This window comes from Onychomys torridus, chromosome 5 (genome assembly GCF_903995425.1).
Source record: "Onychomys torridus chromosome 5, mOncTor1.1, whole genome shotgun sequence".
NCBI classification, from domain to species: domain Eukaryota; kingdom Metazoa; phylum Chordata; class Mammalia; order Rodentia; family Cricetidae; genus Onychomys; species Onychomys torridus.
This window is the reverse complement of record NC_050447.1, coordinates 113,394,746-113,418,816: the sequence shown is the minus strand read 5'-3', so window position 1 is coordinate 113,418,816 and position 24,071 is coordinate 113,394,746. Positions and strand designations below refer to the sequence as shown.

Sequence of the window (24,071 nt, the reverse complement as noted above, 5' to 3'; positions counted from 1 at the left end):
GTCCCACTTAGCAGCCTCATCATGATTCCCACCTGTACAGAGCAGGCCCTTCATATCCCAGTAGGTTAGCTTGTGCTGTTTAACTCCTGAGGCTCAGGGAAAATTCTACCAGCTCAGAGGTTGCTACATTCTGCAAGCACAGATTAGCTGAGCTTTTACTTTCCTTGCTTGGTATGTGCAAGTCTTTTTCTTGCAAGTCTGTGGGCCTGTGAGAAGATGGAGGGCTATCAACAGCACCTACACTTGGGTATCTACCATATAGTAGCCCTACATTGGCCACTTTGTGTAAACCTCTCCTTTAGTTTCATCTCAGGAGTTGGTTTAAACAACAAATTCAGCTATGCAGTCAAGGCAACCATAACAGTCATCAAGACCTTGTATTTCCTAAGCTGTTGTTTTTATTTCATGTCCAAAAGTCATTCAATAGTGTTTCTATGTTCCAAGCATTGAAAGAGAAAAAACCTGAGTAGAAGTAGTTAGACATGGCTACTTCTGTCCTTATTGCCTTTGCTGGAAATTAGTCACCAGGCCACAGGTAGCTGCAAGAGAGTCTGGGACACATTGTCATTAGTGAGGAGCCAAGTTTCATGCTGAAATTGGAGCTCTGCTGCTAAAGAAGAAGGCAATGCACACTGGAGTCAAAGGACACATCCTCTTCCAGGTCTTTATGACTGTTGTCTTTATTTTCCAAAGGAGAAAGGCTTATTTCAGCTCATTTTATCAGAGGTTTCAGTTCATGGCCATGAGCCCCTATTGCCTTGGTCCTGGGCCAGCATAGTATTTCACTCTGAGAGCATGTGGTACAGATTCACTGTGGCAAGGAAGAAGGGGGGGAGATGGAGGAGGAGAGATAGAGACAGAGACAAAGATAGAGACAGAAACAGAGATAGAGACAGAGATGGAGAATTTTTTTCTGGAAAACATGAACAAATGCCTGGCCATCCCAGATAATGCACCAACAGCTGATCAAAGTAATCATTATACCAAAGTCCAACTTGGGGTTACTTTATAGGCATGTGAGTGAGAGTTACTTACAGGAGCATAGATGACTCAAAGCCATCTGCATCTCTGAAAAGCCCAGCCCAACATGGATGACAATTCATGAAAATTCCATTCCTGGAGCTTGGCACACAATTTTCAGGCAGTTTCATTGATTGGAGGACCTCCGGCAGGGAGCTCTGTACAGCAGGAGAGTCTCTTCTCTCCAGTAATTGTTTATTGTTCATGTAACCTTGGAGAGGGACCTTGTGAAAACTGTCAGTTTCAGGAACTTCCTCAGACTTGAGAGATGTTTGCTTCCCACATCTCATTAGCCTCCTCTCTCCTTCCAGGAGTGAATGTTTTAATTTGGAAGAAATTGCTACCCAATTCAGAAAAAGAGAATCTTCAGGTAAAAGTACATATTACTGGCAAGCATTAGTCAAAAGGAACCTAATTATACCCTGCAACATGAGTCACAGAAATACTTTTAAATTTCTAAGAGTCACCTTAATAAAATGACAATAAGTGATTTAACTTTAAAAACATCTTAAGATAGTCTTAAAAACATCTCCAAAACTGTATTCTGTCAACCCAAAATGTAAATTCTACAAATTTGTAATTTTTCTTTTGGCAAAAAGTCAACATATTTATAATTGCAGATCTCCCTGCTCTCAAGTCTCACTTTCCATTCTCTGGGAATCATCCATGGACTAAGTAGCTGTCTCAGAGAGATAAGAAAGAGCATAGAAAGTAACAATTTTCATGAGTGATAGTTGCCCTGATTCTGGAAAACAGAGAAAAGCTATAACCCAAAGTAGAGCCAGGTGGAAACAACCAAAGTTGAAACGAGCTTTATGGGAAAATCCAGGAAATGTTTAGCATCTGTACCAATCTAGTCAGACAGTGAAATAGAGAGGGGTTTACCATGTCTGTTCTGGAACACAGCCAATTTAGAAAAAGTACATTTGATGCATCTCTCCCCCACTTTGGGAGAGCCTCTAAAAATTCAATTGCAAATGAGATGTGCAATTTTATGGTCTGTGAACAAGGAAGAATATTTTAAATATGTGAATTTAGAAACTGCCAGATAGCATAGAACACAACATTCCTTGTTAAACAACTTTAAGAACATTTTAGACCGTCTGCCAATGTGATTACTTAGATAAAGGAGAAGAGCCATACATTCCCTCCATGGTATTGTTGTAATTAGCACAAATTATCATTTTACAAGTATATATCAGCACACTTGCCCCTTAAAGATGCATTTTAAAGGAAAAGTGTCTTAAGTAATGGCCTAATTCCAATGCTACTCATTTATGTGAACTATCTCAAGGAAATATAAAATTATTACATAAAAGACAGTGTCTGGGAAAGAAGGTTCAGGAGAGGGGTTTTCTAAAGTAAACTTTAGATAAGAAAAGATTTCAAATATAGTGTGGCTTGATCCCCAAGGTAGAGTAAAAGAGCAATGAGTAAGTACACACCTGCTGTGGCAGTTTGAATGTGAATGGCCCTCATAGGCTCATACCATGGAATTATTTGAAAAGGATTAGGAGGTGTGGCCTTGTTGTCACTGTGGGTAGGCTGAGAAGTTTCAAAAGCCCATGACATTCCCAGTTAGCTTTCTCTGCCTCATAAGCCAGTCTCCACTATGAGGCCACGGACTCTAACTCTCTGGAACCAGGAGCCCCAATTAAGTGCTTTCTTTTATAAGTTGCCTTGGTCATGGTGTTCTGTCACCGCAATAATAAAGTCACTAAGACACCTGCCTTTAGAAACAGGTAGAATGGACAGCTCCTGGATAGTCTTCTAGGATTTTAGGATAGTTTGGATATCCTTATTATCCACCTGTGCATCCCATTGTGAAGCTATCTTCATAAGCTTCCTGATGTCCTGTGTTCATATTCGGCATTTTGCTATGGTGTGAATAGCAAGCATCAGGAGAGAAGGTGCCACTCACATCTTCCTGCCTGCTCTTGCTGTGCCCTGGGATGCTTGGACTTTGCATACCAACTTCTAGGGAAAGCTTATTTCCTATTCTTTCACTTACTATCAGCCTTTCCTTTGTAGGCAACTAGCAAATGTATTAGCCCATCATTGAGTTTCCAGAGGGATGCTCACACATCATTGTGAAGTTGTATGGCTTCAGCTCTGCTTTGCTCTTTCCTCTGCACACTGCTTTTCAGGTCCTAGCATCCTTGCTCATCATCCTCTTTGCTCAGTGCTGGTGATGTGCCAGCCTGATGATAACTAGACTTCTGAGGAAGGAAGGTTGAGAATTACAGAAGCTGAAAAGGGAGAGAGGTAGAGAAGCCACAGCTGCTTATAATTTCAAAGAGAACAAGGTATTGGCACAGGTTCCTAAGCTAGTAAGGCCTGAGGCTGGGTAGATGGAAAGGACATCTTTAACAGTATGCATATATAACACGGTGGCACTAAAAAGGTAGTTAATGACTGGATTCTAAATGGCAGGAAAATGAAATCTGGGGCAGGTGTGAGAAAGGGCCATGAAAAGAGTTTAGGCAAGGGGAAATAGTAATAACTAAGGAGCAAGTAGAGAGCAGGACAGTCCAGCTAATGGTGAGTGATGTCATTGTAAACGGGGAGATTTTTTTTTCTTTTAATACTTCAATTTCACCCAGGTTATTGTAGTAGAGAGAGAGGAAAGGAAATGACTAAAATCACCTTGGTGTGTACCATAGGAAGATAGAGCTGTCCTTACTGTTAAAAAGCAGCTCCCTGGACTCTGAGAACTCTTTTCTCATTCTGTATTCTCTCCCAGACATCAAGGATGATGGTGTTCCAAAGATCCTCTGCTGTACATCTCATGGTGTCATCTCTTCAGGATACAGATGGGCTTTCAGAGTACTTGAATGATCATGTTATACTGAGAGTTCATTGGTGATGAACAACAGAAATGATTTAGACAGAAGGATTTTGTGAGCTCAGAGAATTGATGTAGTCACTGGACTGAGACCAACCTGCCTTCAGGCTTAGGAAGTTGGAAGTACAGTGACTGTCACGGTAGCACAGTCATGATCTGATAGAGACTTCCCTACTGTGATGAGTGATTACCATGTTCTTTCTCTCTTGATTCTAGGGGAGAATGCTGGATTGGTCCTGCCTAGGCCACATTTCTGCATCCTGGATTTATCACAGGGGAGGAAAAATAGTTTCTTCCAAGTTTTCCTGGCTTCTATAGCAGTAGTCAGGCCTCTGGACTATTGGCCAATCATGACAAGACATGATAGGAGCTGAAAAGATGGCTGATCAGCTGTCAAGAGCACCACCTGCTCTTCAGGAGGAGGTGGCTTCAGTTCCTAGCACCCACATGGTGGCTCACAACTGTCACTACAGTCCCAGGGGATTTAATGCCCTCTTCTGGCTGCCATACGGTCATAGCATGCGGGTAGTGTACAAACACATGCAGGCAAAGCACCCATATTCATAAAAAAACAAAACAAAACTATGCACAATAGGAACAAGAAATTTTGATATAATTGGTGACAAGAACCCAAAGCAAGACAAAGGAAAAATAAAGATACTAGTCAAGAATCTACTTAGTATTTATTCCCTGTAGTTTATATGTCTGGGATTATTTATTGATCAAATTTTACTACTGACATAAACAAGCAGAAGTAGAAGTGGATGTGGTATAGGAATAATGATTTGGACATTACTTATGAAATGTTTTGTTTAAAATTATGGATATCACTAAATTTCTTAATGCACCTCTTTATTTCAATCTCATTCACTGAAAAGGACATTTATTGAACATTTTCTAGTTTCCAGGCATTGTTCCAGTATAGGAACAGATGTGAGTAGTGTAGACAGATATCATGATCCTTAGACACACTACAACAAGGTCAGACTAAGGGAAATGTGGGATTTAAAACTGATTAATTCCAGTTAATTGAGCACTTTCCAAAAGCAGTATTTCCTTACATAAGGGTTTTACAAGTATTTTATGAATAACATTCCTTGAATTGAGTACTCTAGAAGCATAAAACAAACAAGAAAAAATATAAGTATGTGTGTGGTGTGTATACCATGACACAGAAGGTTGAGAATGGCTGATCTGAAAATCTAAAATACTCCAAAATCCCAAATCTTGGTGCATAATATCACAGTAGAAAAATATACACTTGACCTTACTTGGTTGATCGTCAAAATACAGGCTCACTAGAAGTATTACATGAAATTATCATCAAGGGATGGGGAGTTACATCAGTGAGAAAAGGTGATTGACAACCTAAGCATGATCAAAGGAGAGAACTGACTTTCTCAACTCGTCCTCTGAGCTCCATCCACAGACCATGACATGAGCCCCTCCCCCCATGAACATAACATAAACAAATAAAATGCAAAATAAAATTTTAGTAAGCTATTTGATAGGGAACATATTTAGATTTGGCCCCCGTCCTCAATATATTTTTACTAAATATGTGTATATGTTCCAAAATGTGAGGAAATCTGAAATCTAAAATGTATTTATTTTATGTTGTTAGGGACTGAACTTAGAATCTTGCATATGCTAAGCAATTGCTTTGCCACTGAACTACACCCCAAGGCCAAGCACTTTGTGGCTAAAGGTGACACAACTGGTACAACTGAGTCCCCAGTTGAGTTAACTTAAACCACTGAGTGTGTCTAAATGTCTGTGGGCTGGAGTGGCCAGCTGTGAACAATGACTCCAATTCGAAGAGTAAAGGAGCTAGAAATGTAGAGTTTCATAAATCGGTGACATGGCTTGGCATCTTAGCAATTGGATCAGAATTATCTTTTTAAAAAGAAACATATAATTTTCTCTAGATATTGGGTGAATTTCTCAAAAATCCCTCTTGGCTATTGGAGTTGCATGGCATTCGTGGAATTCTACATTGAATCCAACTATAACTGTGTCATATTTCCCTTTCAGGGAACACTGTAGGGTCAGGCATACAATAGGATCTCATATCAGTTTCTCAGGGCCAGAGACAAAAGGGTTTTAGGATTATAGTTCTGTGATGTCTGTTCATTTACTATGCTGTATCTACCCACCCAGGTCCTATGGTCTTATCTCAGGCACTTCCTCCTCAGCCTTAGGGAGATCCTTCACCACGCTGCTGCCAGATGCCTTGTGTGTGTCCATTTCCCCCCCCCCCCTCCAACCTATGTAACAGCCCCCCCTCCAACCTATGTAACAGCACATGTTTGGTGACCTGAAGCTGGTTACTCCTCCTGACTTGGCACTGTTATGGAATATGCATGGAAAATGCTTGACCAAAGCAAAGCAGATACTAGAAAGAATGCACCAGGACCCAGAAAGGGATCCTGGAATCCATGTCGAAAGTTACAGAAGTCCCGAGAGCTAGTGTGGCTACAGCTTTGGAAAGACTAGCAAGAAGTCCTTTCTTCTACATGGTTATATGTAGATGTTTCACAAAATGTTTCATGATTGATGTGTGATAATTTGTGGTTTGAAAAGTATCCTTATGTGTGTAGGATCTCAACAGTGGGCAGCAAGGTAGAAGACCATATAGGAGAGAGAGAAAATAATAGGCATTGTACAGATGATGAGCACAATGAGTTCTGAGTGTCTGCTGTTGAAGATCCTTCCAGGAAAAGTGTGGTTCACTTGAATGAAGGACAGGAGATCTGTGATGGTTGAGTGTTAGTTAGAGAATCCTCAGTTAGACTTTTAGGATTGTAATCCTCAATTTTTCTTCATAACACGTGAATATGAACATTTGTGATAAAAACAGTACTCAGATACTTGTGTCCAGTGCCTTACTTGAACTGAGCATATACTTGAAGAACCCCCTACCCCATAGTACACACAGCCTGAGTGATTTTGTATAAAATGGTTTACATTGTTCTCATTTATAGCTGTTTTTCCCTAAAGATGGAGAACAGGTGTTGTATAACATTTATAGAATGTGTGAAAATATATAATTTTTTTTGCTTCAGGACATTTCTACTCTTATTAAGAAAAAGAAAAATATAGGAAAATCATTTGCTTTAGGTTTATTGGACTGACCTGAATTTGTGTCTTTAGAAACCATTTGGTTCCTAAGTGATTTTAATCTTTTTCATTGATTTAGAGAGCTAAGAATAAACACTCAGGAATGCTCTCTTTCTCACTGAGACACAGAAACATTCTATGTAGACATTTGAAGACCAGAATGGCAAATCCTAATGCTTTATGAACACTCAGTTTTTATACAAATAATATGTACATACATAACTGATTAGTTTATGTAAACGATTTAAATGTCCTTTTCTTATTTTTGGTGTTTTTTAAAAAATGAATCACAGAATTCTAGAAAAGTTTCCAATTGAAGAGAGTATTCTAGTCAAATATTGGAATTTTGGGAATGTCAATAAAACAGCAAAATTTTAATTATTTTCTCAAAAGACACTGCATATTTAGAGACACTTGCCCACAAAATGAACAAAGGGTCTGTTGTCATTGTCTTTTTTCTTTCTTTCTTTCTTTCTTTGTGTGTGTGTGTGTGTGTGTGTGTGTGTGTGTGTGTGTGTGTGTATGTGTGTGTGTGTGTGTGTGTGTGTGTGTATTCAGACCTGCATATGTCTGTGTGCGGGTGTACTTGTGAATGCCAGAAGTAGATGTTCAATGTCTTCCTCATCACTCCACTTTATTTTTCGAGATAGGCTCAGTCTCTAAGCTTGTAGCTCGCCATTCCAGGTATGGGGCTGATTAGTGCACCCGCAGCATCCGCCTGTCTCTGCTCTCACAGTGAAGGGGTTGCAGACACATGTTCTGTCTAGGATCTAAACTCAAGCCCTCAAACATGCACAGCAAGCCTCGTCCCTGCTGAATCCTTCCCCCAGCCCCATTACTACCTCTTTAGGTGTCACACTTGACATCTTCTCTTCAAGTTAATGTTAGGGAAACCGTGATACAGGGTTTGAAAATCTTGTATAAAGCCTGTCATAGATTGGTAGCTAAAGACAGGGTGTTGTAAGACATTTTAGTGCTCAGGTATATTACTATACTTCTTTAGCTCAGTGGTAATAGATGGATTCACTGAATTTAAGTACCAGTGAAATTTACATCTCCTTACAATAAAGATGTGAACACAAGAATCAGTTCATAGGACGGCAAAGGGACACTTAGGAATTTTCACAGCACAGAGAAGCTGTAACATAGACCACAGAGATGTGCATAAAGACCCAGGGACTTGCCTAACACAAGCTGAGCTAGGTACACAAAACCAGAGTCAGAAAAATCTCATCTTTCTAACACACTAGCAATATAATAGACTTTTAGGTAGAGTGGGGCAAGTTGTTTTTCTACATACCCTGAACTATTTGGTGAAATTTTAAAAATAGGTGTATTTTTTAAAATCAGTTACAAAATTCTCTTATGTCAATACAATTCTGTATGAATCATTATTAGGTCAGAATTTTAACTTGAGTTCAATAGCTACGCTTCTGTTTTAGGAAAACATTTATCATAAACAGGTTTTAGAACCTTATTATTTTCTTGGCTCTAGTAGAAATTAGTTCTTAGTTTCCAAACGATTTCATTGAGAATTACTTTAGGCTGTGCTTTATCATTTGTTTAAAAGAATTTAACAGAAAATAAAATTTCTTAACCTTCATGTGTTGAATTGACCAAAAGTCCTACAAAAGGTGGAAAGTCTCAGTCATTTTGTTTCGTGAGATAAAAAGCTTACCCATGAGTTACCAGATTTGTTATCAATGAGTTAATAATTTTGTCTAAACTAAATCTAGTGTTTCATTATATAAATTGTTTTCATATTGAAATAAGTTTCCATTGATAAAAAGTTAATTTCAATGAAGCTCTAAGTGTAATTCATAAACCTAAATATTCCTTGAGCTATGAGACAGACAGAAGGTTAAATTCAGGAAAGTGTAACAGAAGGGGAGACTGCAGTTTAAGTCTAAGGAGAGCCTGCATTTCAGAATCTGAGAAGCAATATTCTGGAGAAAAGCATCACTAAGATTCAAACTTCATAGAAAGAGCACCTTCTTTGGTACGACTTTTCGAGGTCTTTTATATGTGTGGTAAAAAAAATATACTTAAACTTAACCTTTGAATCACTGCAGTTACTTACACACAGGAAACTCCTTCCTGTTTAGGTGTTAGGAACTTAGGGACCCGCTTCAGTTCTATGAGGACTGTGGGTCCAACGAGCACAGGATGCTTTCATGCCTCGGGGGACTAAGAAGAAAGCCTTGCAGCAATTATGCACTCCATAGCACTCCAGTGGCTCACAAGTTAGAGAGGGCCTTGGGGGAAGGAAGAATATGGCTCAATTAATTAGAACCTGTTAGCAAACTTCAACTATTACCCTATTTAGCTTTTCAAATTACTGATATATAAAATAACCACAAGGTTTGGGAAGGAAGTGAGGCTAAGTAGTCAAGTAAGCTAATAACAGGACACTAGTTCTTCTGTGCATTCTCAGATTCTGAAATGCTATAGACCTCACCCTTCTTGTTATCAGTTCATTAATTGAACAGTTCTATTGTCCTCATAGCTCTAGCAATGCTTCATGTATTACAATTTAAGGCTTCATTAGGGCAATTTTTTTTTTAACCAATGGAAGTTTACTTTAAAATAAAAGCAATTTATTTAATGACAATTTTTCATAGCTTAGCTATTCCAGAAGGAAAGAGAAAACTCATATCTTTTCTTTGTAGTCTCTGAAGATTAATAATTGTGATGATGATAGTTAAACTGATATGAAAACTAATATTTATGACTTAATTGTGAAAGCTCATGTACAACTTTGATTTCAGATGCAGCTTTCCTAGCTACTCACCACACCTCTGAACACATCAGAGTTGGGATCTATAAAGGTTAATGGCTCTTGATAATTATTCAGTCATCAATACATCATTCAAATAATATCTTTCTTGCCCTAACAGCATTTCAGAAACACCTCTAATGTTTTCATGGCATGGAACCATACTGTCTTCAAATTACAATTATACAACATATAATTCTCAATAACTTTATCTCAGATATCCCTTTGTCCTGGCTAGTTTTATGTCAACTTGGTACAAGCTAGAGTTGTGTGAAAGGAAGGAAACTCCATTGAGAAAATGCCTCCGTAAGATCTGGCTATAAGGAATTTTATTAATTAGTGATCAATGAGGTGGGTCCACCCCATTGCTGATAGTGCCATCTATGGACTGGTGTCTTGGTAGATGTAGGAATAGGGTGGTGGGTTGTGGAAAAGGCTGAGAGGCAGGAGGACAGAGGAGAGGGGCATCTGTGTTTGGTATGTAAAATGAATAGAAAATTTCTTAATAAAAGAAAACAGGCTGAGCAAGCCACAGGGAGCAAGCCAGTAAGCAGCACCTGTCCATGGCCTCTGCATCAGCTCCTGCCTCTAGGTTCCTGCCCTGTTTGAGTTCCTGTTCTGACTTCTTCTATGATGGACTATAGTGTAGAAGCATAAGCCAAATAAACCCTTTCCTCCCCAACTTGCTTTGGTCATGGTGTTTCATCATAGTAACCCAAACCAAGATTCCCTTATTTTTGTCTTAATTACTTTCAAAGATAAGAGAATGTTAGGTAAGCATCTCAATGATTTGTTGTTTATCTTGACATGTAGCATGGTCAAGACTTGGTTTAAAAGGTCTATTTTTAGTTTACAAAGTAATAGTCTTTTGAGCGGTGAGGTGGGTCAGTGCAGAGCACTTAACCTGTGTGAAGCCCTGGGTTCCATTTCCAATGCTGGGAAGAACAAAGGAGGGGAAGGAGGAAGTAGAGAGGTATGAGCAAAGGAAGAATGGGGGGAAAATCTTCTTAACATGAATTCTCCCATTTCCAAAGCATTTGTATGCTGGCCTTATGATGATCTTGCATGGATTTACTATGAAAGAGCACATTTGAGTTGGATGGACTTCCAATCACCCTATGTTGTTCTGTTGTCTCCTGATTTCCACAGTTGCATTTCACAGATTTAGGCAGCCTGTCCAGTCTCATGGGAATTTAAAGCTGCAATTTCTGTATGAAATTTTCAAGGTGAGAAACTATGATGTAAAAATGTGACCTCCAATATTTTCAGAAAGCCCAAAAAGGTCAAATTAAACTTCAGTTTCTAGGCTTCATTCTTTAACATTCAATAGAGTGTTCTAATTTGTAAAATGTTGGTATGGGGTTATAATCACAGAATAGAAAGTCTTCAGTTACAGGCAGCCTTGTATGTAATGAGTTTATGGTGTATTATAGAAAACATAGTGTTTGGTAGTAAAAAATGAGCTGAAGCATGTGGATTTATGGGAAAAACATCGGAGTAAAGCAAATGACTATCCCCCCACCCCCGCGTGCGCGCGCGCACGCACACACACACACTCACACACATACACACACACACACGCACACACACGAACACACACACGAACACACACACACACACACACACACACACACTCACATCAGACAGTTGCTTCCAAGTCCCCTTGCTCTGGAGCTCATGATGCTGATGAGAGAGGAAACAATTACATCACCCAGTCAAGGAACTTGGATGGCTTGTAAAGTCCTTCCTCTGCCTGGCAATTTTGTTCTCACTCTTACAGCTCCCAAGGAATTGCTTGGGTGCACACAGGGATGGCTTCCTGAGCAAAGTTCATGTGCAATGTAATTTAAGAGCTCTGATTATGCTCTGTGATACTCTGAGTTAAATGATAGAAAATCTGATATGGGAGGAAGGGCAGAAGGCAAGTGGGAACGCTTTCCTCCCCCAGTTCAGAAAAAGCAATAACAGCACAAGAAATGTTGTAACTGATGCTGAATCTCAGCCCCGAACTGCTACCATTAGGAAGCTGGGATATGAAGAGCACTGCACAGTGAACTGATTTGTATTTTACACGTCATATCCAAAACACACATATAGGTGATTGTCCTCTCATTCATCTGGGTGTCACAGAGAGTTAACTACCAGCCACATAAAAACCTATTGTATTTGTATTGCTAAGTGCCCTACTTTGAATTTCTCAGTGGGTCTGTTCATTTCCCTATGAGATGATTTAGTTATATCCAAAAGCATATTGTGAATGATGAGGACGTGTTGAGGAATTTATCCTATTAGTAACCTAGCTTCTGGTAATAGACAACGGATCCTAAAATTGCCCCACTTGATTAAATCCTCATGCTGCCCAGTGAACACTGGCAATGGGGAATGAGAACTAAGAGAAGTCCCAAGATTCCATGAGCCATCTCTTCCTTCACTTCCTGTGCCACTTTAAAATGTTTGGCTTGTTAGGAAAATATGAGAAATCAATGGGAGGAATGATCATTTTAATATTTGACAGCCCATACTTACTTGATTTGGATATTGACTTATATTACAGCAAAGAGCTGGTAAGCATCCAATAGACATTGGAGGTGGGAGGAGTTGGACAGATACAACATGTCAGAATAAATCAATACCACGCAATAATGTGCCAATATCAGTTAAATCTGATTCTGGAGTTATGCATGAAGAATTTTGGATTCCATTGCTTACTCTGCTAACCAAAGCTCCAGGCATCTCAGAAAAATGGAGTTTACTAAGAAAATGTGCTCATTCTACATGTATGCTTTTGTGCTGTTGGTTTTTTGGCCAGGCTTCTCCTTCCCCTTGGTCTTGTTCTGCCTATTCCTAATCATAACCTTCCTTTAGTTAGCTGTTCTCCAGGAATTCCCACTGGAGTCCAGCTCCCCTGTTCTCCCAACAGGCTATGCTCTGCAGGCAAGACCCATAATTTTTGTCTTAAAGAGAAAAAAAAAAGGATGTATTTGTGTGTGTGTGTGTGTATTTTGCCTGTATGTATGTATGTGCATCACATATGTGCCCGATGCCCACCATGGTCAGAAGAGGGCACCAGATAGATCCCTTAGAATCAGAGATACAGGTAATTGTAAATACCATATTGGTGCTGGAAACTGAACCCAGGTCTTCTGCAAGAGCAACAATGCTCTTAACGACTGGGCTTATCTCTTTAACCCTGTCTTCTATTCTTTTTTTTTTTTAAATATAGACATATGTTTGGTTGTTAGACAGTATTCAGTTAAAAAAGAGATAGGAGGCAGCAAGGGTGGTGAAGGAAATCAAACATGGGAGGGGACTTGTCAAGATGAAAAAAATAAACAATGATGAAAAGACTCTAAGTTGTAAGACATGAAAAGCATCTGGGTTTCATAGTAGATCCTCAAGGGAATTTTATTAAATGAATCCACAACATATTATGAACATGTCCGTATAGCAGGCTCTCTACTAGACACCAGTGGCATTGCAGAGAGCAGTGAGTTCATGTCTTTGCCTTAACAGAGCTTGTGTTCAAGTAGGGCAGACAGGCAATGAGTACTATATAATACAGGTACTAAGCACACAAACCAATATAGCACATAATGTAAATGTAATAGAAAAATCATATAAATTATACAATATATGACCCCTAAAATATTTAATATCATGCAAAGACATATTAAGGGGACCAATTCTAAGCATGTAAGGTCTGCCTCTTGGTGTGTGCAAGAAGGTCCAAACATCTTTTCTTCCAAGAAGCTACATGTGATATTTCACAATAGGAACTACTAAGAGTATTAGTAGAGCTATTTATAATTCCCAAGTTCACACACCCACATGGAATGCAGAATGAGCAATCTGTGTATCCATAAAGGTGGTTCTCTCCCAATCACACAATCATGGATCCCTGAGTGGGGAGGAAATAGTTTGAACAACCCCTAAAGTATAGACTTCCTTCAAGCATAGCTAGGCAGACCCCAGCATCTCATCTGGGAGAAGGATGAAAATGGCTTGAAAACTCAATGCCAATTCAGCCATTGCATGGCTTCTAAGGGAGTTTGTTTCAGAAATCTCTTATACCACATCCAAAGATATTTAAGTCTTGGATACAAAATACATTTCCATGTGAGCCTTTACAACTCTTCTGTATGTATTCAGATCATCTCTAGATTACTTATGTCTTATATGATGTAGATACTGTGTAAATGATTGCTATATTTTATTATTTAGTAGGGAGAGGAAAGAAAAGGCCTGTGTGTGTTCAGTGTGGATGCAACTTTTTTCAGTTTTTTTTTAATGTTGGTTGAATATACAGGTGTTTAATCCACAGACACAGACAGTCTGGACATTTACAGACTTTTGGTTGAAAATGATTTAATTTTGTTTGATTTTCAACGATCTTGAATAACTTGCTATTACAAACTAACCAGTTATTTTGGTGGGCCGAGACCTTGGGATTTGTTAAGTGGAGAACTTTGTGGTCCCACTACATGGTTGGACAGGTATGGCAGTCTAGTAAGGAACATGCCATTAGCACTTCTTCCACAGAAGTGACTTATTTCGATGGCATTTAGAAGAAGCAGTTTCTCAGGGCTCTCTGGGTGGTGGGGAAACAAGTGAGTAAACAAAACCAATCAACAAGTATGCCATTACAATGAAGAATGGCTGAACAGTGCAGGACAGAAGCCAGGCCACAAATCACCAAGCTTTATCCTAGGAGGCAGTTGTTGTTGACAGGTGAATTAACAAAATTGAAGCACATTAATTTTTCATCTTTATTGAGACCACATAGTAAAACAAAAGTTTCTGTTCCTGCATTTACATCGATGGAACAGAGGTTGATGGGGAAATAAAAGTGCTGCTTTAGAAACAGAAACCCAATACCTAATCTGGGTCCTCATCAGAACTTCCTTTAGCCTTGAGAATGGAGGGAGGTACAATGCGGGTAGGTAGCCTTTTATCCTGAAGCAAGTGCATCACAGCATGTTACCACATCCTTGGCACATAGTCACCTTTCTCTGGAAGTCACACCCTCAGGACTGGGGTTTCAACCTGTGATGCCTGTGGCTTCTGCAGTGTTGGCAGCAAGTTGAATTCTCCTCGGGCCTAATGAGTACAAACTACTATCAGCAGACATGTGTGTGACAAGTATGAGACTAGATTTAGAAATGTGACAGTGGGTCCCTGTCCACAATACAGCCAAGATGGATGCTACAGTGAATATTGGGAACTGAGTTAATGGGGAACAGGAGGTGAGAAATTTGGAGGTGTGGTGCTGAGGTTATTGGTGGATGCTGAATGAAATTTCTGGATAAAGCATTTTTTTTACCTCCTTTCATGTCACTTGAATTAACATAAAATAGACCATATTTCGACTATAAACTGGTCACTATTTCCTTCCTCCTTCGTTCTTTCCTTCCTTCCTTCCTTCCTTCCTTCCTTCCTTCCTTCCTTCCTTCCTTCCTTTTTTCCTTCCCTCTTTTTTAATTCCTTCCTTCACTGTTCCTATTTTTGTGATGTATGTGTACACGTGTGTGTGTGTGTGTGTGTGTGTGTGTGTGTGTGTGTGTGTGTGTGTGCTGGCTGGTAGCGGGTGAATACAGAGGCTGTAGGTCAGCGTCGGGTGTTATCTTCAATTGTTCTCCACTTTACGTTTTGAAACAGTGTCTCTCACAGAGCTTGAAGCTCAACAACAGTACTGCTCATTGGTGAGCCAGCCCCAAAGATCCTCTTGTCTCTACTTTCCTGGTGCGGGGATTGTAAGCACACGCTACCCAGCCTTCACGTGGGCGCTGAGACCCAAATTCTGCTCTTCACACTCATGCAGCAGCCACTTCCTCCCCAGGGCCTCTTTTTCCTTTTCTTTCGTTCTTTCTCCTTCCCTTTATCTCCCACATTGTCTTTCCTTTCTTCCTCCCTTTTCGTTGACCCTTTTCTCTTTCTGCATGGAACTTGGACTAATTTCTCATACTTAAAAAATGACCAAGTTTGTCTCAAACTTCTGTACACAGCACATTATGTTTCATAAACTACAGGTCTGTAAATAGAATCCCTAGCATCCATAGTATATAATTCCTCTCCAATTTGCCCATTTCTTGGGTACATATGTAACACGGGCTAGCTTGATTTCTTTTTCCTTTTTAATTATTACTGTTCTAAAGCCTCCATTTGATAATTTTCTCATTAACTTTTCAGCAACAGAAAGTCAGCACAAACTTATTTCTTGAATTACTTTTTCTGACCTTCTACAAAATGATAATTACAAAAAAAAAAAAAAAAAGAGAGGCCTAGAAAACTTGTAAAAATTTAAGCTTATAAAGTAGCTAAAATGATCCTTTCATGCTGGTGTTGATTTCAAAATTAACATTTTGGTTCATGTGCTTCTAAAATAATCACTGACCCTTACCTTGTGGACTTTCCACAGGAAATGAATACAGCAGAAATTACTTTGACCCACTGATGGAGGAGGAAATAAACTCAAGGCAGTGCCGGATGGAGGTCAGCAGACAGGGTGAGCTAGAATTAAGTATGTAATTTTTGTGTCAGAATATTCTCTTCCATTCATGAAAATGAGGTGGCAGAGATCACACGTGCAGTTCCAGTTTCGTTCCATGACTTTCAATTTAAATGGTAGGTTTCAGCTGCACACGGCTGATGCGGAAGAGGAGGTCAGTGCTCAAGGACAGCCAGCCAGTGGAAGGAAAGATGCAGGATCTGATGTCATCTGCTGCCTTGTGAACTGCTTGGTACCATTCCGAGGCTGTTGTGATGTATCCCGGGGTCAACAGCACTTGGCAAATACTTCTCTGCTCTGGGAATTTGAAAGGGGGGTTCTTCAGTCAAGCACAGACAGCACCTGAGCCCCCACAGCCTGCCCTGTTTAGATCCTTGAATCCAACACAGGGAATGATCACCGAGCTTGTCACCATGGAAGCATAGAGATATGGACGACAATTGATTCTTCTGTGGTGGTTTTCAAGTTGAATTTCTTAACAATAGACAATGGAGTTTTATTTTCATTTTGGTTTGCCATCTTCCTCCTCAATTTTTTGCTTTTGATTCCCCAATTAGTGTGAAAATACAGATATTTTGTCTTTCTCCTTACTATCCTCTTTTGTTCTCTCCTTAGAACTCTTTGTGTCTTACCATAGTCCCCATGTGTGTGTGTGTGTGTGTGTGTGTGTGTGTGTGTGTGTGTGCATGTGCGTGCATGCGTGCGTACGTACGTGTGTGTGTGTGTGTGTGTGTGTGTGTGTGTGTGTGTGTGTTGTGCTGGTTATTTTTTGTTAACTTGACACAACCTAAAGTCACTTGGAAAAGTGGGCATGTCTATGGAGAAATTTCTTTTTCTTTCTTTCTTTTTTTTTTTTCCGAGACAGGGTTTCCCTGTGTAGCTTTGCACCTGTCCTGGAACTCACTTGGTAGCCCAGGCTGGCCTCAAACTCACAGAGATCCTCCTGCCTCTGCCTCCCAAGTACTGGGATTAAAGGCATGCGCCTGGCCCGAGAAATTTCTTCATTAATGATTGATGTGGGAGGGTCCAGTCCACTGCGGCCAGTGTAACCCCTGGACAGGGAGGACTTGTTGGGGTAAGAAAGCAAGCCAGGGAAGCCATTTCCAAAAATCCAATAAGCAGTTTCCTCTATGGCTTCCTCTTGGTTTCTGCTCCAGGTTCCTGTTCTGATTTTTCTCAAAGATGGATGATGGTATGGAAATGTAAGCCATGTAAATCCTTTCCTTCACAAGTTGGTTTTGGTCAGTGTTTTGTCACAGCAACAGAAAGCAAATCATCACCTCTCCCAGACATAGATACAGATCTATAAATAAAAATTTAACATTGTCCCCTAGGTCCTTACCATTGAGAACATTGTTTTCAAACCACTTCAGAGTTCATGAAGGGTACTGTTGGGAAAATGACAGTCACAGCCATTTTTAAGAGTCAGGCTCAGGGTTGGGGATTTAGCTCAGTGGTAGAGCGCTCACCTAGCAAGCACAAGGCCCTGGGTTCGATCCTCAGCTCAAAAAAAAAAAAGAAAGAGTCAGACTCAGTCCAGAAGACATAGCCTACTACTGTGCATCAGACATCAAATGTGTATGTCTTAGGGAAAGCCTGGGATAAATTCTTATAGATCATAGGACTTAAGTACAATGCAAAGGTTATTTACAAAATAGTTCTCAGTGAAGCAAAAATTATCTATCAGGATGTGCAAGTCACTGACTGATACCATCAAAATACACATTTTTAGGACAAGGGCTGAAAATTGGAGAGTTTTTTACCTTGTCCTTCAATAGTCAGGATAATGAGCTAGAAGAATGAGAAACAACTCATCTGATTGAAAATGTCACAATGAAACCCCTTACACAAAAAACAAAAAAACAAAAACAAAAAACACAGTCAGGCTGAACTTAAAAAGCCCAATCTATTTATTTCCCCAAATACATCTGAGAGGTTAGAGCACACCCCAGTGACTTCTGGGGAGGCAAGTTAACTGAATCATTGGTTGAAGCTTGTCATTCAAACCTTAGAGAACAGAATATATACCCACTGGCTAGGGAATAAGTCTCTACAGGCTACGTTAGATGACTAGACTGTAGACAGGTAAGTTCTGAAAAACAAGATGTTGGCTGAGTGTCCGTGCTTGGGACCAGAAATGTTTCAGACTTTGGATCATCTTTTAGATTTTGGAATGTTTGCATATGTGTTATGGAGTATGCTGGGAGTGGAACCCAAGTTTAAACCATTATTTGTTCTGTAAACATATCTTAATATCAGGGAGGTAACTTATACAATGATCTTAATGATTTTAGGTATGAGTATCATGCCAAAGAGTTCTGTACTTGTGTTATTGTGTCGACACCTGATAATTCTGGTTTGGAATGTTTAGAAATTCACATGTTCAGGTTGGGGATGCTCAACCTGGATTAACCACTTTCCTTGTGTGCTAATATTGACCAGCCCCCGTGGATGACCTCGTGCCCACATCCTAGGGCAGGCCACTTACTCTGCATCTACTGCATGAGTTACTTCACTGTAGCAGGAATCTTAACAGGTCTTATTAATAAAATCAAACCTGAAGCCAGGTATTGGGGTGAACACTAGAAGATCAGAACAAGCCACAGCTTCCTCACCTCGCCAGTTCCTCAGCTGATCTTATTTCCTCAGACTGGAAGCTTCTGAGTCCTCATCCAAATGGATCACAGCTGAACTGTGCTGCTCCAAAGCCTAAAAGCTTAACCAGCCTAGTTCCTGGTCTTCACACCTTGTATCCCTTTCTCTTCCTGCCATCACTTTCAGGGATTAAAGATGGGATTAAAGGCATGAGTCGCCATGTCTGGCTGTTTCCAGTGTGGCCATGAACTCACAGAGATCCAGATGTCCAGTCCAGTAACATTTGATAAACTCAGACAAAAAATTTCATTACTTATCCTATTTAAAACAAGTAGTTCCTTTTTAAAAGTAGATTCAATAATTGACCTGTTTATTTTATCATATCCACTTCACTCATTACTGTGACAAATACCTGTCAGAAGAAAGCATACAGTTTGAAGGTCCAGTCCATCATGGTGAGGAACTCATAGCATCACTTAGCTGCTCCTGTTGTGCATACAGTCAGGAAGCATAAAACGATGAATGCTGTGGCTCAGATTCCTTTCTCCTTTCATTCAGTCTGGGAATCTAAGTCAGTGGAACAGGACTGCCCACAGTTTGGGTGGGTTTTCCTGCCTAAAGTAGACAAATCTGGAAAAATATGTCATAGACAATCAATGACCAGAAGTTTGTCTCCTAAGGTGACATAAAATACAGTAGTGCAAATGTAATGATTATAGGATTGCTCTACAGTTCCTCTTCCTTTCTAGAATCATGAATCACTTTATCTCTTTTCTTAGTTAACTTTGCCCCACATGGGTGATTGACCTGGGGTCCATATTGTCATGAACATAATAATTTGATAGTTATTATCAAATCCTTTGATAAGATGATAATCCTAATCGTAAATTTTGTAGCCCATATGGCATCAAGCAGGGAGCCATTCCTGGAAGCTTTGTGTGGGGAAGGTCTCTGTGTCCTAGGTATTTTGTGGATCTTTAGCAGCTAGTGTCTCAACCTAAGACATATGATCTGTATTTGCTCTAAGAGTCCATGAGCAATATGTAATCATGATCTTATTACATATGCATGCATATTATAACATGTATGTGTGTTGGGAGGTGCAGGGCAGTGTACTTAATTGCAGAAGCTCACAATTCTGTCTGTATATTCTGATGAGCCATTTTGTTTATTTAGAGTTTAAATGTTAGGCTTTCATCAAAGTGGACTGTTAAGTATTCAAGAAAAAAAATAGCTTCATAGAAACTAGTTTGACTAGGGAAGTGCATACCATAGTCAAATTGACACATCCAATTAACCAGCACAAGATGCGTTTATAATGTCATCGTATGCAGTGCTGAAATCTATAGATTTGTCATGCTTAATGTCAAACTTGGGCTCCTATCTCACTTCCTTGATTTCTTTCTTATTGTCATCATCTAAGTTATTAGAAGCATGTTGGTTGCAATAATTATTTATTTCATGGCTTTCTTTTCCACTAGCCCTTAGATGGTCTTAGGATCTGGCACAGTACTTGACTCACAGATGATGTCTGTGAGTCTGTGATATTTGTGATCTCAATGTCTGTTTACTGACATGAAGTAAATCTTTATGAAAATAAAGATCGGGGTTGGGGATTTAGCTCAGTGGTAGAGCACTTGCCTAGCAAGCACAAAGCCCTGGGTTCGATCCTCGGCTCAAAAAAAAAAAAAAAAAAGAAAAAGAAAATAAAGATCAATGAAAGCTCAAATCTCACATACTCTTTCCTTTTAGTACCCCCACTGCATGTCAGAGAATTACTAAGTACTTAACAAGACAAACACCTAAAAAGAAAGCATCCCTGGCTGAGTATTTCAGCATTCCTAGCTGGAAGCTTGATTACCATGTTAACCCTCACAACGTTCTTCCTTCATGATCAAGGGCACGGGGTCGCTGAATTTTATGTAAGAAATTGCTCCCCAGCTATGCAGAACTACTAAAAGGCAATGCTAGCATTTGATGCAGACTTTGCTGTTACCAAGCCTGTGCCATGCTGCGTGTCTTCTGAAGATGGATCTTCGATCGTAATCTCAATGGAGCACTAAGTACACTGGCATGGAAATTCCTCATCCCTGCATCGGATACAGCTAACTGTTAACTTCCAAATAAGATTCTTTTATGAGCTATATATAAGCTTTATATGTTTTGTTACTGTACCACTAAGAGTTATAAAGCATCAGGCAATATTGGTCTGAAGGCATGCTTCCCTAACATGCAATCAACAAAGTAGACTGTCTCCCTCTGCCTTGAATGCAGCCTGTGCTGGCTCATGACAAGAAAAGAGAATTTGTAGGTCACCTGATACTTGGACACACCATCTGGAGTATACAACAAGCAGGCGCTGCTAACTTGGTGGGTCTTTTTATGTCATTCTCTCAAACATTCCAGATGCCAGAGCAGTCTTAGTATTCCCAGTTTACTGTCATAGTCTATACTGGATTATTTTTCCAATACTAGTCTGCAAAGTATCTTGGGTATAGACAGAAATGGGGGAGGTGTCTAGAAGAGATGAAGAACCCAGACTTCTAGAATAAGTCACCTCAGAATTGTCCCATTTATGGGCATCAGGTTGACAGAAGGGCCAAATTAAAAACAATGTAATAAAAATTTCACATCATTTGTCCTCTATTATTGACATATTTACTATCTATGCTTTCCTAGTTCTATGACTGGAGGAAAGAGGGCCATCTAGATGATATTTTAATCTCTCACTAAGATTTTTAATGTCCACATCTAAATATCACTGTGGTGATATATTGTATCCCCTAATATATTATATACCCTAATAAAGCTTATCTGAGGATTAGAGGAAAAAGCCAGCCACTATATTAATCATAGATGTCAGGCAATGGTAGCACATGCCTTTAATCCTAGCATTCAGGAGGCAGACAGACATTCATCTGGATCTCTGTGATTTCAAGGCCACACTGAGAATAGAACCAGGTATTGTGACACATGCCTTAAATACAAAACTAGTTAACTGTAAAGGTCTGGAGGTTGTACAGACAGACAGGGAGTGACAGAGATTGGTAGAAAGAGGAAGTGAGATGGCAGGGACAGAAAGGCGTAGGCATGGGTATACAGGAAGTAGCTCTCTCTGGAAGCTGAGGGGTTGGTAGGTGAGGTTGGCTGTGGCTTGTCCTATTCATCTGATCTCTCAGTTTTCACCCCAATATCTGGCTCCAGGTTTTTTATTGATAAGACCATTTAACAATTGGTCTTACATATCACACAAGTCTGAGTTTGAGTTTCCTTTGTAAAGGCTATAGATATGCAGTTTGTCATATTCACATTTCCCACATTGTGGTTATCTCAGTCGAAACTTAAAGATGAACGTCCTATAAAACATGGTAATTTACATTCCTGGACACAACATTTAGTTAGATTGAAACAATGTGATAAGGAATTTAATGATCACAGATGTGGTCCCATAATGGGTTAGCTGTCATTTAGGAATCATTTCTTTCAGTTCTGTCACTGAACACCACCTCCTAGGTACAAGATGGCTGTTGCTCTCATGAACTGCCCAGCTGTAATTTCTTGAAGAAGTACTCTACAAGATCAAGCCCTTTAATTTTCTGTCATGGAGCAGGGTCGGGGGCATACATTTTCCCCTAGGATTTATAGACAATGGCTGCTGGGGGAGAGATTTATTTTTCCTAAATGGTGTAGCTATTTGCCCAGCTCCGATGCTCCCTAACCATAACCCATTTGCCTGTAAATGAGTCCAGTTGAACTCACTATTTCACCAAGGTAGGCTTGAGCTGACTGGTGTCTTTGGTCCGTCTTTGCTGTGCTATTTGGGATGAATATATGTTTGTTTGTTGGTTAGTTGGTTGATTTTCTTCTCAGGAAAAGTTTATAGGGCAAACTCTTACTTAAATGTAACACACTTTTAAAAAATTGATTAATTAATTAAGTAAGTACTGAGCATTGCACCTAAAGTTTTGCACTTGCCTAGCTTTGTATTTACAAAAGAACTAAGAGTTCCTTGTGCTCCTTTATTTATGACGTGATGACTCCTTCCTTTACATATGGTATTAGATATGCACATATATGTATTATATATACACCTATGCTATCACATATACAATTATATAGTTATTGCAGTGTAGTAACTTACGTAGAAGAGTAGTACATGGACACCAAAGTTTGTCATGTTTTACATTATATAGTGAAAATGTGACCTATACACTAATGGTAGCTAGTATGAATGGTAGGTAGAAATGAATGAATATTAAAATGTTGTATTGTAGGCTTGGGAAAACTTTAAAAACTTCATTTGAAATGATTGTTGAGTAATAGTCATCACAACCCATCAATGTGAGATTCTTTTTGTTGGGAAAGTATTATAATATGCATGTTTGAGATACGCACTTAAAAATCATTGTTCTAGTTAACTTGATTTCCCAAAGGATTTCTTTTCTGAATATGACAGCGTAGTGAGTACAATTCACATTTATGACCCATGATATAAAAAATGGCCAGGGTGATTAATCATTTTTTGTAATGCATTTGCATATCTATAAATTAGCTGATGAGAAAGTTACCATGCATATGTTCTTCTAACGCCCTTGTGAGGTGATGATATAATTCTCTCTAATCAATTAATAAAATGGTTTGATGACAATGGGAAAGAAGCATTTCAAGGTAAGAGGCCAATTTTCAGTCTATAATTTTAATATTAGCTATAAGTTGATTGAGGTAGTTTCTTGCCATTTCTCATCTACTTTTTTTTCTAAATACAACAGTTCATTAATGAGCTGTATGTGTTTTGGGTGGTTATAAATACTGAAATGTAGCTGGAAGTTTGGGGAAAAGTAACTATGGTCTCCCAATTGCATGCAACTTGTAACCCCTAAATACAAAATGACATTAGAATTCCTGTTGCAGAATCTTACAATAATTTGTGTCATACTGGATTCACTAAGTTTTAAGGTGATATGCTCCTTAAAACAAAAACAAAAACAAACTTGTGTCTTAGAAAGTAAACAAATGCTCTGGGGTGATAGAAGTCAAGCAATATATCTTTCTTAACCTTAGCATGAAATATTTACTGGCAAATGGTAGATTCTTTTGATAAGTTATTATACATGTTACACTGAAAAATTCAGAGACATTTCTTTAAAAAATGTAGGCATATATATTATATATATGCATATATATATATTTAGATAGATAGATAGATAGAT

General features: G+C 39.2%; 1 protein-coding gene across 1 annotated transcript in view; it reads left to right on the top strand.

The window, feature by feature from the left end:
* Ofcc1 (orofacial cleft 1 candidate 1) overlaps positions 1 to 24,071 on the top strand; it is a gene marked incomplete at its 5' end in the record, with an annotated part of 292,441 nt that overhangs the window by 1,449 nt on the left and 266,921 nt on the right. The window contains one exon of the mRNA XM_036186980.1: positions 16,177 to 16,263. Within this exon, the coding sequence (XP_036042873.1) occupies positions 16,177 to 16,263 (87 nt within the window). The remainder of the gene's footprint in view (positions 1 to 16,176; positions 16,264 to 24,071) is intronic.